Source organism: Salvelinus alpinus, chromosome 30, assembly GCF_045679555.1.
Source record: "Salvelinus alpinus chromosome 30, SLU_Salpinus.1, whole genome shotgun sequence".
NCBI lineage: Eukaryota > Metazoa > Chordata > Actinopteri > Salmoniformes > Salmonidae > Salvelinus > Salvelinus alpinus.
In genome coordinates this window covers 3,906,942-3,923,546 of record NC_092115.1, presented here as the reverse complement: position 1 = coordinate 3,923,546, position 16,605 = coordinate 3,906,942, and the positions used below count along the sequence as shown (strand labels likewise).

General features: G+C 43.5%; 2 protein-coding genes across 2 annotated transcripts in view; one reads left to right on the top strand and one right to left on the bottom strand.

Annotated features, from left to right (window-relative positions):
* The first annotated feature begins 3,341 nt into the window (after positions 1-3,341).
* Positions 3,342-13,908, top strand: txndc12 (thioredoxin domain containing 12 (endoplasmic reticulum)). The gene is made up of 7 exons (XM_071377616.1): positions 3,342-3,530; positions 10,253-10,313; positions 10,544-10,596; positions 10,684-10,757; positions 12,493-12,562; positions 12,726-12,809; positions 12,922-13,908. The coding sequence occupies exons 1-7, from the start codon at positions 3,434-3,436 to the stop codon at positions 12,996-12,998; spliced, it is 516 nt and encodes a 171-aa protein (XP_071233717.1). The 5' UTR covers positions 3,342-3,433; the 3' UTR covers positions 12,999-13,908.
* A 389-nt stretch (positions 13,909-14,297) lies between these two features.
* LOC139560642 (PDZ domain-containing protein GIPC1-like) overlaps positions 14,298-16,605 on the bottom strand; it is a 66,726-nt gene continuing 64,418 nt past the window's right edge. The window contains exon 6 of the mRNA XM_071377614.1: positions 14,298-16,191. Within this exon, the coding sequence (XP_071233715.1) occupies positions 16,040-16,191 (152 nt within the window). The 3' untranslated portion in view covers positions 14,298-16,039. The remainder of the gene's footprint in view (positions 16,192-16,605) is intronic.

Genomic DNA, 16,605 nt, shown 5'->3' with positions numbered 1-16,605 from the left:
TGTGCAAGGGGGCAGTGTCATGCTGAAACAGGAAAGGGCCTTCCCCAAACTGTTGCCACAAAGTTGGAAGCACAGAATCATCTACAATGTCATTGTATGCTGTAGCGTTAAGATTTCCCTTCACTGGAACTAAAAGGACTAGCCCGAACCATGATACACAGGCTGTATCATAACCGGACGTGATTGGGAGTCCCATAGGGCGGCGCACAATTGGCCCAGCGTCGTCCGGGTTTGGTTTGCCTAGTTAAATAAAGGTTAAAAAAAAACACACAAAAAACACCCCACCCCATTATTTCTCCTCCACCAAACTTTACAGTTGGCACTATGCATTAGGACAGGTAGCGTTCTCCTGTCATCTGTCAAACCCAGATTTGTCCATCGGACTGACAGAAGTTGAAGCGTGAATCAGAGGTTTACACCACTCCAGCAGACACTTGGCATTGCGCATGGTGATCTTAGGCTTGTGTGTGGCTGCTCGGCAATGGAAACCCATTTCATGAAGCTCCCGAAGAACAGTTATTGTGCTGACGTTGCTTCCAGAGGCAGTTTGGAACTCGGTAGTGAGTGTGGAAACCGAGGACAGACAATTTTTACGTGCTACGAACTTCAGCACTCGGTCCCGTTCTGTGAGCTTGTGTGGCCTACCACTTCGTGGCTGAGCCGTTGTTGCTCCTAGACATTTCCACTTCACAATAACAACAATAATAATAATGCAGTCGATCGGGACAGCTCGAGCAGGGCAGAAATTTGATGAACTGACTTGTTGGAAAGGTGGCATCCTATGACGGTGCCACGTTGAAAGTCACTGAGCTCTTCAGTAAGATACAGTGCCTTTAGAAATGATACACACCCCTTGGCTTTTTCCACATTTAGTTGTGTTACAGCCTGAATTTAAAATGGATTAAATTGCGATTGTTTTGTCACTGGCCTCTACACACAATACCGCATAATGTCAAAGTGGAATCATGGTTTTTTTTTAAGTTTAAAAATGATAAAAAATGAAAAGCTGAAATGTCTTGAGTCAATAAGTATTCAACCCCTTTTTATTGCAAGCTTAAATACGTTCATGAGTAAAAATGTGCTTAAAAAACAACTTTTTTTATTTTTGGTTATTCAACCACAAAGACCAATGTTTTCCAATGCCTCGCAGAAAAAGGGCATCTATTGGTAATTTTTTTTTTTTTAACTAGGCAAGTCAGTTAAGAACATGTTCTTATTTACAATGACGGAAACCGCTCAAGGATTTCACCATGAGAAGAGTGACTTTAAAACAGCTACAGAGTTTAATGGCTGTGACGGGAGAAAAATGAGGATGGATCAACAACATTGTAGTTACTCCACAATACTAACCTAAATGACAGAGTGAAAAGAAGAAAGCCGGTACAGAATAAAAATAGTCCAAAACATGCATCCTGTTTGCAACAAGGCACTAAAGTAATACTGCAAATAATGTGGCAAAGCAATTCACCTTTTTTGTCCTGAGTACAACTCTCCATATTTTCAAGCATAGGGATGGCTGTGTCATGTTATGGGTATGCTTGTAATCGTTAAGGACTGGGGAGTTTTTCAGGATAAAAAGAAACGGAATGGAGCTAAGCACAGGCAAAATCCTATCGAAAGACCTGCCTCAGTCTGCCTTCCACCAGACACTGGGCGATGAATTCACCTTTCAGCAGAACAATAACCTAAAACAAAAGGCCAAATCTACACTGTAGTTGCTTACCAAGAAGACACTGAATGTTCCTGAGTGGCCTAGTTACAGTTTGGACTTAAACCTACTTGAAAATCTATGGCAAGACTTGAAAATGGTTGTCTAGTAATGATCAACAACCAATTTGATAGAGCTTGAAGGATAAAAAAAAAAATTATGGGCAAATGTTGCACAATCCAGGTGTGGAAAGCTCTTAGACTTACCCAGAAAGACAAAGGTGCTTCAACAAAGTATTGACTCAGAGCTGTGAATGCCCCTCCCTACCTTCGGGCAATGTTCAAATCCTACACCCCAACCCGAGCACTCCGTTCTGCCACCTCAGGTTTCTTGGTCCTCCCTCCCGTACAGGAAGGCAGCTCCAGCTCAGCCCCAGTCCAAACTGTTCTCTGTCCTAGCACTCCAATGGCGGAACCAGCTTCCCCCTGAAGCTAGGACAGCAGAGTCCCTGCCCATCTTCTGAAAACATCTTTAAACCCTACTTCTTCAAATAGAATCTTAGAGTTTTAATGACTCCAACCTAAGTGTATGTAAACTTCCGACTTCAACTGTAAATCGCTCTGGATTAGAGTGTCTGCTAAGTGACTAAAATGTAAAAATGTAAATGTGAATAGGTATTTAAATGAGATCTTTCTGTATTTTATTTCCAATAAATTAGATAAAATTTCTAAAAACATGTTTTCACTTTGCCATTCAAATCAAATCAAATGTTATTTGTCACATGCGCTGAATACAACAAGTGTAAACCTTACCGTGAAATGCTTACTTACAAGCCCTTGAATTCACCTTTCAGCAGGACAATAACCTAAAACAAAAGGCCAAATCTACACTGTAGTTGCTTACCAAGAAGACACAACAATGCAGTTCTAAGAAAATATTTACTAAATAAACTAAAGAAGAAGAAGAAAAAGTAACACAATAAAATAACAATAATGAGGCTATATACAGGTTACAGGTTAGTCGAGGTAATTTGTACATGTAGGTAGGGGTAAAGTGACTATGCATAGATAGGTAACAGCGAGAATCAGCAGTGTAAAAACAAGGGGGGTCAATGTAAATTGCCCGGGTGGCCATTTTATTAATTGTTCAGCAGTTTTATGGCTTGGGGGTAGAAGCTGTTAAGGAGCCTTTTGGACCTAGACTTGGCACTCGCTCCGGTACCGCTTGCCGTGAGGTAGCAGAGAGAACAGTTTATGACTTGGGTGACTGGAGTCTTTGACAATTTTTTGGGGCCTGAACAATGTCGGTTATTGTGTGTAGATGGGTGAGAGAAAAAAATCTATTGAATCCGTTTTGAATTTAGACTATAACACACACATTTTTGGACTAAGACAAGGGGTATGAATACTTTCCGAAGGCACTGTAGACTGTACAAAGAAGAAACGAGGACTTGTATTTTGAAGTTCGAACCGCCCCCCTTCAACTCACTTTTTCCTGTTCGTCACTAGTTAACACAGCCACAAAGTAATAAACCCGCCTATTTTTTTATATTTTTTTACACAGTTTTACAATTAAAATGATATTTTAAACCTAACAACCAAACGGTTGACTTTACATCCAACCCTAACCTTAAATGCAAAAATGCAACAAACAAAAAAAGCTAATTTAGACTTTGTGGCTATGGTAACTGGTGGAAACCCTTTTCCTATCCAAACGAACATCACTTCCGGTGTATTTCACCGTGTGCTTTAGTTTGTTGGAAGAAAGGCCGACACAGCTACAAATATGCAGTCCCCTCTTGTGAATATCGCTTTGTTGTCCTCTTATGTTTTATTTTCTCTGACTCATATTCAGAAGGTTGCAGCTGAGGCGAATGCGAGAGGTAAGAGTCAAATGTAGCTTCGGTGGGAGCTTTGAAAACTAGCTAGCTAACGTTATTTTAGCAATCATCAGGTCATGCTAACAAGATTCTTGCTTGCTAGCTGTTTAAGGGTCGTCACTAGTTACCACATCCACAAAGTCATACTTATGTCTAAACTCCGCTTATTTTGAACATGTATTTTACTAAAATCTAATTTTGAACCTAACCTTAACCACACTGCTAACCGTATGCCAAATTCTATCTTAAATTAAGACCAAAAAGCGAATTTTTGTTTTCAGGAATTTTGACGATATAGCCACTGACTTTGTGGCTGTGGTAAATAGTAACAACCCAGTTTGAGTTATCTAACTTTTAAAGCTTTATCAGCTTTGTTGTCGACGACACAATTTCTGGCCCGTAGGCTACCTGTATATTGCAAACAAACCTCACCCATGTCTCATTGGGTGTGGTAATCTGATTAATCATGCTGTAGTGATACACATTTACTTTTAGTATTACGTTGTTATTGGGTTTAAAGCTCCAAGAACGGCATTACACGTGACTTTGAAAATTGAAACAATGAATTGGTATACAGCCTTAATTGGTATACAGGCTAATGCCTGCAAAATCTTGTAAATGTTTCTTAAGAGCCAGAATGTTGAATAAAATTACATACAAATGTACTCTACCAGTTGTCTGTACTGTTTGTCCTTCAGCTGCTCGAAATTTTACACACTATCCACAGGAATGTATTGTTGACCTTTTAGAGAGCTGGTAGGGAGGTACTGTATATGGTATTATACTGTATATGGTATATTGGTAAAGTTAGTTTTTATATAGAATATTCTCTCATCAATAGCTATTGAACCAAGCATGCCAATGACAATGAAAATGTTATATTAGGAATCAGGGGAGGATATTAAAAAAATACGTTTTGAGCAGTTGGACACACCGCAAAGACAACCAGTAGAGTAAGTTTTTAAATGTAATTTTATTAAACAGAATGGCTTGTAATGAACATCTACACGATTTTACTTTCAGGCTGTATACATCAATTCATTGGTTATTACAGCCTGGTTAATCAGACTGTATGTGGCCCAATGTACTAAAGGAGGCTAACGTTACTCCTTATAGTCCAAGGACCTTACCTGTTGCGTTTCGAGACAAATTTGCTTTGGAAGCCAAAACAGCCAAATACTCATTTTTAAACGTGAATCGATTCCTAATTACGGTACGGCAGTAAAAACATAAAGCCCTCTACTTTTTCATTATCACATCAAAATAATTTCACAAATGCTAAATATACACTGTTTTTAAATCTGTTTTTTAATACTGTATTTTTCAGTGACATCACGTTTGTGGTGTCAGTCTTCCGTTTACACACAGGTGTTAGGAGACGAACATGGCTTATTAACACAAGTAGTCCACTCTGTCTTCCATCTGTTGATATGGCAGTGTGTGGGAACCTTAACCCTATTTGACTTGGCAAGTCAGTTAAGAACAAATTCTTATTTACAATGACGGCCTACCCCGGCGACGCTGGGCCAATTGTGTATGGGACTCACAACCACCCGTGATTGGGATACAGCTTGGAATCAAACCAGGGTCTGTAGTGACACCTCTAGCACTGAGATTTATTTTTTATCTTTATTTAACTAGGCAAGTAAGTTAAGAACAAATTCTTATTTTCAATGACAGCCTAGGAACAGTGGGTTAACTGCCTTGTTCAGGGGCAGAATGACAGATTTGTACCATGTCAGCTCGGGGATTCGATCTTGCAACCTTTCGGTTACTAGTCCAACGCTCTAACCACTAGGCTACGCTGCAGTGCCTTAGACCGCTGTGCCACTCCTCTTCAATGGCTGTGCGAAGTTGCTGGATATTGGTGGGAACTGGAACACGCTGTAGTACACGTCGATCCAGAGCATCCCAAACATGCTCAATAGGTGACATGTCTGGTGAGTCTGCAGGCCACAGAAGAACTGGGACATTTTCAGCTTCCAGGAGTTGTGTACAGATCCTTGCGACACGGGGCCGTGCATTATCATGCTGAAACATGAGGTGATGGCGGCGGATGAATGGCGCCACAATGGGCTTCAGGATCTCGTCACGGTATTCAAATTGCCGTCATTAAAATGCAGCTGTGTTTGTTGGTACAGTTTGAAACCGGGATTCATCTGTGAAGAGCACACTTATCCAGCGTGCCAGTGGCCATCGAAGGTGTGCATTGACTGAAATCAGTCAAGACCTTGGTGACGACAAGCACAAAGATCAGCTTCCCCGAGACGGTTTCTGACAAATTCTAAGGTTGTGCAAACCCACAGTTTCATCAGCTGTCCGGGTGGCTGGTCTCAGACGATCCCGCAAGTGAACGTGTCAGTTCGGAAAGCATTTAGCTACAGACAAGTAGAGTTAAGTATCCACTCCATCCCAGCTAGTGAGACTCAACAAATGATGCTGCCAATGTCCATTGTGAAATTTATAGTAAAATCCTGCACTGTAGCAAGCGGTCCTGCTAATATCACTAGCTACTAAAATATCCATAAATGATAGACGAGCTTGCCATGGTTTTGCACTAGCTAAGATGACCCACCTTGCACGGTACATATGTTTTTATTTTAGTTTATATATTTTTTTTTAATTTTACCCCCCTTTCTCCCCAATTTTCGTGGTATCCAATTGCTAATAATTACTATCTTGTCTCATCGCTACAACTCCCGTACGGGCTCGGGAGAGGCGAAGGTCGAGAGCCGTGCGTCCTCCGAAACACAACCCAACCAAGCCGCACTGCTTCTTAACACAGCGCGCCTCCAACCCGGAAGCCAGCCGCACCAATGTGTCGGAGGAAACACCGTGCACCTGGCTACCTTGGTTAGCGCGCACTGCGCCCGGCCCGCCACAGGAGTCGCTGGTGCGGGACGAGACAAGGACATCCCTGCCGGCCAAACCCTCCCTAACCCGGACGACGCTAGGCCAATTGTGCGTCGCCCCACGGACCTCCCGGTCACGGCCGGCTGCGACAGAGCCTGGGCGCGAACCCAGAGTCTCTGGTGGCGCAGCTAGCGCTGCGATGCAGTGCCCTAGACCACTGCGCCACCCGGGAGGCCCTCAAGGTACATATTTTAATTTATCATTCATGCCATGTTACCTGGCTAGTCTCTTAACAGGATAGCCTTCTAAAAAAGGCACTTTTAATTGTGTTCTCAAAATGAAAACCTTCTCAACGAGGCTACTAACATGCATTATAATCTCTAATGTGTGTGTGTCCTCGGATCAGGAGTGGGGGCTGGCTCTAATGTGTGTGTGTCCTCGGATCAGGAGTGGAGGCTGGCTCTAATGTGTGTGTCCTCGGATCAGGTGTGGGTGCTGGCTCTAATGTGTGTGTGTGTGTGTGTCCTCGGATCAGGTGTGGGTGCTGGCTCTAATGTGTGTGTGTGTGTGTGTGTGTGTCCTCGGATCAGGAGTGGAGGCTGGCTCTAATGTGTGTGTGTCCTCGGATCAGGAGTGGAGGCTGGCTCTAATGTGTGTGTCCTCGGATCAGGTGTGGGTGCTGGCTCTAATGTGTGTGTGTGTGTCCTCGGATCAGGAGTGGAGGCTGGCTCTAATGTGTGTGTGTCCTCGGATCAGGAGTGGGAGCTGGCTCTAATGTGTGTGTGTGTGTGTGTGTGTGTGTGTGTGTGTGTGTGTGTGTGTGTGTGTCTGTCCTCGGATCAGGAGTGGGGGCTGGCTCTAACGTGTGTGTCCTTGATTATTATTATTTGACCCTGCTGGTCATCTATGAACATTTGAACATCTTGGCCATGTTCTGTTATAATCTCCACCCGGCACAGCCATAAGAGGACTGGCCACCCCTCATAGCCTGGTTCCTCTCTAGGTTTCTTCCTAGGTTCTGGCCTTTCTAGGGAGTTTTTCCTAGCCACCGTGCTTCTACACCTGCATTGCTTGCTGTTTGGGGTTTTAGGCTGGGTTTCTGTACAGCACTTTGAGATATCAGCTGATGTAAGAAGGGCTTTATAAATAAATCTTATTTGGATCAGGGTCTTCATCTCCTGGCATACACCACCTCTTCTCTTTCTCTCCTGCCATCTGCCTCATGCCTCTCTCCTGTCATCTGCCTCTCTCCTGTCATCTGCCTCTCGCCTCTCTCCTGTCATCTGCCTCTCTCCTGTCATCTTCCTCATGCCTCTCTCATGCCTCTCCTGTCATCTTCCTCATGCCTCTCTCATGCCTCTCTCCAGCCATCTGCCTCATGCCTCTCTCCTGTCATCTGCCTCATGCCTCTCTCCTGTCATCTGCCTCTTGTCTCTCTCCAGCCATCTGCCTCATGCCTCTCTCCAGCCATCTGCCTCATGCCTCTCTCCAGCCATCTGCCTCATGCCTCTCTCCAGCCATCTGCCTCATGCCTCTCTCCAGCCATCTGCCTCTTGCCTCTCTCCAGCCATCTGCCTCTTGCCTCTCTCCTGTCATCTGCCTCATGCCTCTCTCCAGACATCTGCCTCATGCCTCTCTCCAGCCATCTGCCTCATAGTCCCCCTGTGAAACCTGTGAGGGAGACAGGAGAGATTAATGTTTGCGACAGTTCCAAGTATTGAAATGAACACCATTTGAAGAGGCTACAGAGGATTGGTGTGTGTGTCCTCTACTCACCAAGTGGTTTCTCGTGTTTCCAGCAAGTCAGGTTGGAGTCTCTTCTGCTCGTCTTCTGTTCGTTGGCCTCAAATGGTCTACATCCTTCTCTTCTCTAGTTGTCTTCAACTTCTCCCCCTCAAGATTATGAGAAAGCAATGGTGTGCTATGTTATTGACAGTGTGTTACTGATTAGGGCCGGGACGATACCAGTATCGTGGCAAGGAAGACACAACACCAAGCGGAGTTGACTTCTCTAAGAAAACAGCCCTGATGTTGGAAACAAAACATCCATGTTGTCACATGTATTTATTTTCCAAGCTATAGCACCTAATATTTGACATATATGCAGCTTTTTAAAGGACTAAAGACCTGTCTGCTTCGTGTTTTATTTTTTGTCGTGGAAAATATTCTCACTACATGACCAAAAGTATGTGGACACTTTGTTCGGCAAACATCTCATTCCAAAATCATGGGTGTTAATATGGAGTTGGTCCCCCTCCCCTTTGCTGCTGTAACAGCCTCCACTCTTCTGGGAAGGCTTTCCACTAGATGTGGGAACATTGCTGCTATAACAGCCTCCACTCTTCTGGGAAGGCTTTCCACTAGATGTGGGAACATTGCTGCTATAACAGCCTCCACTCTTCTGGGAAGGCTTTCCACTAGATGTGGGAACATTGCTGCTATAACAGCCTCCACTCTTCTGGGAAGGCTTTCCACTAGATGTTGGAACATTGCTGCTATAACAGCCTCCACTCTTCTGGGAAGGCTTTCCACTAGATGTTGGAACATTGCTGCTATAACAGCCTCCACTCTTCTGGGAAGGCTTTCCACTAGATGTTGGAACATTGCTGCTATAACAGCCTCCACTCTTCTGGGAAGGCTTTCCACTAGATGTTGGAACATTGCTGCTATAACAGCCTCCACTCTTCTGGGAAGGCTTTCCACTAGATGTTGGAACATTGCTGCTATAACAGCCTCCACTCTTCTGGGAAGGCTTTCCACTAGATGTTGGAACATTGCTGCTATAACAGCCTCCACTCTTCTGGGAAGGCTTTCCACTAGATGTTGGAACATTGCTGCTATAACAGCCTCCACTCTTCTGGGAAGGCTTTCCACTAGATGATGGAACATTGCTGCTATAACAGCCTCCACTCTTCTGGGAAGGCTTTCCACTAGATGATGGAACATTGCTGCTATAACAGCCTCCACTCTTCTGGGAAGGCTTTCCACTAGATGTTGGTACATTGCTGCTATAACAGCCTCCACTCTTCTGGGAAGGCTTTCCACTAGATGTTGGAACATTGCTGCTATAACAGCCTCCACTCTTCTGGGAAGGCTTCCCACTAGATGATGGAACATTGCTGCTGTAACAGCCTCCACTCTTCTGGGAAGGCTTTCCACTAGATGTTGGAACATTGCTGCTGTAACAGCCTCCACTCTTCTGGGAAGGCTTTCCACTAGATGTTGGTACATTGCTGCTATAACAGCCTCCACTCTTCTGGGAAGGCTTTCCACTAGATGATGGAACATTGCTGCTATAACAGCCTCCACTCTTCTGGGAAGGCTTTCCATAGATGTTGGAACATTGCTGCTATAACAGCCTCCACTCTTCTGGGAAGGCTTCCCACTAGATGATGGAACATTGCTGCTGTAACAGCCTCCACTCTTCTGGGAAGGCTTTCCACTAGATGTTGGAACATTGCTGCTGTAACAGCCTCCACTCTTCTGGGAAGGCTTTCCACTAGATGTTGGAACATTGCTGCTGGGTCTTGGCTTCCACTCAGCCACAGGTGCACTAGTGCAGTCAGGCACTCTAATTTCACCATGCAGCTATATAGACAAAGTAGAATTTTAAATGGAAACTTTATCTGAGACCTAGTTTGTCTACAATATTCATAGTACACAAGCCACCCTGCAGTCATATTATCAACATAGTAAAATCAAGTTACTGGGGAACAAAGCATGTAAGATTCACCGTGTTCAGTTCCCAGCAATGATCCTCTCATCTCTTTTCAGCGAAGACAAAAGACCCCCCCCCCAGTGTCCTCGTTAACCAGTTACGTAAACAGCCCGACACAATAACTTGACACTATCGAATGTGATTCTCCTCCCAGGGTTCGGAGACGGCATCCATTGGAGGAGTCTGGACGATGGGAAGAAGGAGGCAGAGGCCAGGTAAGGATATGTAACTCCTGATATAAACACTTTTCTGGAAGAGTTCATGGGGGTTTGTTTTCACTAGGAACTAAATGGAAGCAAACTCGTTTTGAGTATAAAGTTTACAGTGCGGGAAAAATGTTTTGCCCCGACTAATGCATATATCTTGCAAGATGGATGTCAATTGTACGGAACCGTTGGGGAAGTTTGTGTCCTTTTTAAACACGATGACTTTATCCTCTTCACAGTGGACTACCACTGATGGTTATCATCCACAAGACATGGTGTGGGGCCTGCAAAGGTAAAGACCTTCCTCTTTTATAATAACCTGATTTTACATTTACCTTGCACAATGAAGCCATCATCACGTTCAGTTTTCTGCCTCCAGCTCTGAAGCCCAAGTTCGCCGAGTCCAAGGAGATCTCTGAGCTGGCGCACAACTTTGTCATGGTCAACCTGGAGGTGAGGATAATGGACTGTGTAACAAAATCCCCATCGAAATCTGTCCGTTTAAGCTAGAGAGTTTTTTTTTTGTTGTTGCATGGGCTGCGTCTCAATCCGCCTAACGCCTTCCTGCGTTGAAAGGTGGCAGAGTTAAGAGCCGTGTTTGTCAGATCACGAGACACCCCCCCCCCCCAAAAAAAAATCTGTCTTCTCACCAAGGTATGTAGCATCTTAACAGTATGACCACTCTATGGAAAGGGGAGACTCTCGCGAACACCATGTTGTTCTCTGTTTTGCTCTACGATCCCCACAAGTGTCACGAGACTCATCTGAAGGTAACTCATATAAACAAATGGAAGTATGGAGGTAGTATTGTGCCAACAAAAATGAGGGGTTAAATATGTCCCCAAAAATATATATATATTTCCTAGATATACAGGACAGACACTTCAAAAGCTTATTCCTTATGATACATTTTTGTGACTGTCATTTTTCCCCCCATTTATGAATGTTATTCAGTGTGTTTCTATGGGCTAAAGGCCAAATACAATATGTTCTACCTAAAGAGGTCCTAAAATTACATTCTGTTATAAAGTAACCACATATAATACAGTGCATTCGGAAAGTATTCAGACCCCTTGACTTTTTTCAAAATTGTTACGTTAAAGCCTTAATCTAAAATGTATTAAATTATTATTTTCCCTCTTGAATCTACACACAATATCCCAATGACAAAGCCAAACTTTTTTTAGAAATGTTTGCAAATGTATAAAAAATAAACATACCTTATTTACATAAGTATTCAGACCCTTTGCTATGAGACTTGAAATTGAGCTCAAATGGGTTCAGGTGCATCCTGTTTCTATTGATCATCCTTGAGATGTTTCTACAACTTGATTGGAGTCCACCTATGGTAAATTAAATTGATTGGACATGATTTGGAAAGGCACACCTGTCTATATAAGGTCCCACAGTTGACAGTGCATGTCAGAGCAAAAACCAAGCCAAATTCCGTAGAGCTCTGAGACAGGATTGTGTCGAGGCACAGATCTGGGGAAGGGTACCAAAACATTTCTGCAGCATTGAAGGTCCCCAAGAAAACAGTGGCATCCATCATTCTTAAATGGAAGAAGTTTAGAACCACCAAGACTCTTCCTAGAGCTGGTCGCCCGGCCAAACTGAGCAATCGGGGGAGAAGGGCCTTGGTCAGGGAGGTGACCAAGAACCCGATGGTCACTCTGACAGAGTTCCTCTGTGGAGATGGGAGAACCTTCCAGAAGGACAACCATCCCATCGCGCTCTAGCGACTCCTGTGGTGGGCTGGGCGCAGGGCACGCTGACACGGTCGCCAGTTGTACAGTGTTTCCTCCTACACATTGGTGCGGCTGGCTTCCGGGTTAAGAGAGCAGCGTGTCGAGAAGCAGTGCGGCTTGGCAGGGTCGTGTTTCGGAGGACGCATGGCTGTCGACCTTCGCCTATCCTGAGTTCGTACGGGAGTTACAGCGAAGGGACAAGACTGTAACTACCAATTGGATATCACAAAAAAGGGGCAGAAAATACTTATAAGTACTAAGTGGAAAAAATATATTTTCATAGGGTATTGTGTGTAGATTGAGAGGGGGGAAAAAAACTACTTAATCCATTTTAGAATAAGGCTGTAACGTAACAAAATGTGGGTATAGTCTGAATACACCGTAGTACAGGTCCCTATGTCACTACTTATATGAATTAATACTAAATGTTATGTTCTCAGGATGAGGAGGAGCCTAAAGATGAGGCATACAGTCCTGATGGTGGATACATCCCCAGGATACTGTTCCTAGGTAAGATCCTCTACAGTCCTGATGGTGTAGACATCCCCAGGATACTGTTGCTAGGTCTCTACATATATTATTCTGTGAGAGCTAACTAAAACGGTAGGTTTTTTTTCATTCATAATTTTCTGTGCTCCCAACCGCTGTCTCTACGTTCCTTTCTTCCCCATAGACCCCAGTGGTAAAGTCCACCCTGAGATCACCAACAAAAACGGAAACCCGAACTACAAGTTTTTTTACAGCAACGCAGACCAAGGTGAGAATCCCATATTGTAGGTTCGTATGATGATGATGGTTGAATCATTGCAGTTCCTTGCTTAGGTCAATCTTCTGACTGCTCATTTTCCCCCCTGTGTGTGTGTGTGTAGTTGTGTCTGCTATGAAACAAGCTCAGGAGAAGTTGACAGGAGATGCCTTCAGGACCCACATTGAAGACGAGCTGTAAGGTGGTAGGATATGTGGGGAGAGAGAAGGCTGCAGGGTTTCTTCTCCACTACCCTTCGAACCTGAAGTGTCCACTCCGTCCCTTCACTATCACATGCTTACTGCACTCTGAAGCCTAGTAGGGGCACATTTCAGGGCTCTCTTTCCAACAGTGTGTATCCACTTTCTCTCCTCACCCTTAACCTGTTGAAAGTTACTGTCCAGAAACCAACTTTTTGTTTTGTTTTACATTTGTTCCAGTACCTCCACAATCCTCTAGTTGTTTCAACTGTATAGTACTCTAGAGAGTGAATGAATGGGAGTCCCATCTTGGTCAACCAGAAGCAAACCGTCTATCTGACACATAGGTGCTGAAGTTTTTTGTTTCTTCTCCATGTAACTTGTTTTTAAATCGTAAACTTCTGATGTAATCGATCCACATATCGACATGTAATTCGAGGTTGAATTACAGGCCATAATAACAACTCTGTAGAAGTTGATCAACAGAATAGCCTGGACCCATAAACTGTCCTGTATTTAAAAACACACACTTTTTACACACAAGACTTCAGACGGTAAGAGTTCTCTCTTTCAACGTTAACGTGTTTCCAACGATTTCATTTTTGAAACGCTCGCTCTGTCAATGTATACAAGGGAGCCTTGAATTCTATCTCCTTTTTTTCCATGGGGGGGGGTTTATTTTAAAATCAGTACATCAATAAAATGTTGAATCCAGTCATTTTTATCTGGGGCAAAATGTTCAATTGCTAAAAATGATTTTGTTTCGGGTGGACCACCCCCAAGCCTGACGAGACCAAACTGCTTTCTGTGAAGAATAGAAGGGACACGATAAGTCTTGTCATGCTGTATTATTATAATTTTTTTACATGTATGTACACAGCCAAGTGTTAATAAAGTTTGTGTGGAATGGCCTGGTGGAAGCTAATGTAGTATTTGTCTACGCCAATATGACGACGTCAACGCTCGTGCAAGTCGCTCTGGATAAGGACGTGTGGGGAAATGACTAAATTATCAAATGCTTTTTTCCAAAGCGATTTTGGTCGCTATTCAATCTGAATCGTGACCTAGAAACAAAGGTGGTTTCCGACGTCGCCTTTACATGTCAATCTCGCCGTAACGCTTAACGAGCATTTCGCTACACTCGCATTAACATCTGCTAACCATGTGTATGTGACAAATAAAACATTTGATTTGATACGGCCTTAGTCATGCACTGACTGGGTATTCGGCCACGTACAGAAAATAATATGTACATGTATCTAACTTCTCAGTAGTTAATGAATAATACAAAACACTCAGCTAGAGAATAGTACATTTATTTTTTTGTCTAACAGTGATCCCTTAAAGTATTTCCATAAAACACTGAAGCTGTGTTCAGTAGTAAACCTCTCTAAAACAACTCGATACACATACTACAGTAAGAATTAATTACTGTTCAAATTCAGTGTGTCAATTCAATCTACAGTAGTTTCTTTTCGACAGTGTCAGACATTTTGAATTGCAATTGGCCACAAGTCAAAACCTTTTCAAGATTTCTGTCGAATTCCTATCGTCGGTCTTGAGATTTTATAAAACATTTTCCAGCTTAAAATAAATGAAAGTTTATTTGAACAAATAAATAAACAAAAATAAGTATATCTATTATAAGATAATTATATACTAAGCAGCCTGTACAACAAAAAAATGCCACAGAGTGAAGGAATGTTAGCTGGAAAGTGGACTCTCCACAGCTAGATTAAAAACCAAACTATTGGTTTGACTTCTCTGTCGGCTCTAAATAAAACAGTCGTCTGTGAGGCGTTGGAACATATGAAGACCGCACAGCGTCTGTTTCTGATGGGGGATCTGCTGGGGTTTACAACTCCACAGCGACATTTGAAAACACAATATAAAAAGCCACGATTAACAGTAGTATGTGATCATTAGTACATTACAATTCACACCAGTTATTAGAAGTAGTGATTCAGACATCAGAGGTGCATACCCTTTGTAACCCGTGGAAAAGGACAAGTAGTGCACTATAAAGGGAATAGGGTGCCAAGTAGTGCACTATAAAGGGAATAGGGTGCCAAGTACTGCACTATAAAGGGAATAGGGTTCCAGGTAGTGCGCTATAAAAGGAAATAGTGGCAAGTAGTACACTATAAAGGGAATAGGGTGCCAAGTAGTGCACTATAAAGGGAATAGGGTGCCAAGTACTGCACTATAAAGGGAATAGGGTTCCAGGTAGTGCACTATAAAGGGAATAGGGTTCCAAGTAGTACACTATAAAGGGAATAGGGTGCCATGTAGTGCACTATAAAGGGAATAGGGTGCCAAGTAGTGCACTATAAAGGGAATAGGGTGCCATGTAGTGCACTATAAAGGGAATAGGGTGCCATGTAGTGCACTATAAAGGGAATAGGGTTCCAAGTAGTACACTATAAAGGGAATAGGGTGCCATGTAGTGCACTATAAAGGAAATAGAGTTTACATTTGGGATGTATTCCAGAGAACTAGGTTGAGTGGGACATGACTGATCAATAAGTGATTCTGTCTTCGAGGGTGTATATAATAATAATAATAACAACAATAGAGGAATAAAATTATAATAATATTATTTTGGACCATATTATGTAGATACTTTGACTCGTTTAAGTATCGATTTTTTTCATTTTCAAAGGTAGTGTTAGCTAGCGCTAGTTGGATGTACCTGCGCAAAAAAATTCTGGTATTTTCCATCCTATAGTTTGTTCTACATCTTTTTTACATAGTGACTTATTTTAAAACTAATTTCCTCATTCTCTAGCTTGTCCTTCTGCAGCAGACATTTAGTGAGCAATATGTTCGGAAACATCAAATTGAGAATAAAATCACAGAATCGCAATAGATATCGTTGTGTCGTTGCGTGATGTCCCTGGTAATTCCCACCCCTACAAAACCCACCCCTCTTTCTCTACTGGCTGATATTTGTCCACTGGAGCAGGGGTTGGTAGCCTGGTCCCAGATGTGTTTGTGCTGTCTTGGACCAGGCTAGGTGATCTGGGTAATCAGTTAAAAACATTAAAGACGTCCCTGTTTGGCGTCTCCGATAGCGCCCCAGACGTCGAACACAAACTCGTCAGGGAAGGCGAAGTCTCCGAGAGCCTCGTCCAGAGCCATGGCAAACTCATCAGGGTTCTTCTTGTCCCGACCCACCTCTACCATGGTCGCCGCTAGAGAGGGGGGGGGGGGGGAGAGGGGAGAGGAGAGTGGGGGGGGGGAGAGAGGGGAGAGGAGAGAGGAGAGGGGAACGGAGAGACGTGTTGTCACAGATTAGAACAACTGCCTTCATGACCAATGTAACAGTGTAGCTTCCGCCCCAACCTGGGCTCGAACCAGGGACCCTTTGCATACATCAACAACTGACACCCATGAAGCATCGTTACCCATCGCTCCACAAAAGCCGCGGCCCTTGCAGAGCAAAGGGGAACAACTACTTCAAGGTCTCAGAGCGAGTGACGTCACCGATTGAAACGCTATTAGCGCGTACCACTGCTAACTAGCTAGCCATTTCACATCGGTTACACCGACACGTTTCTGTTTAGAGTAAACAAATGTGTACTGTGATCGTTTTCCCGGTTTTCTAG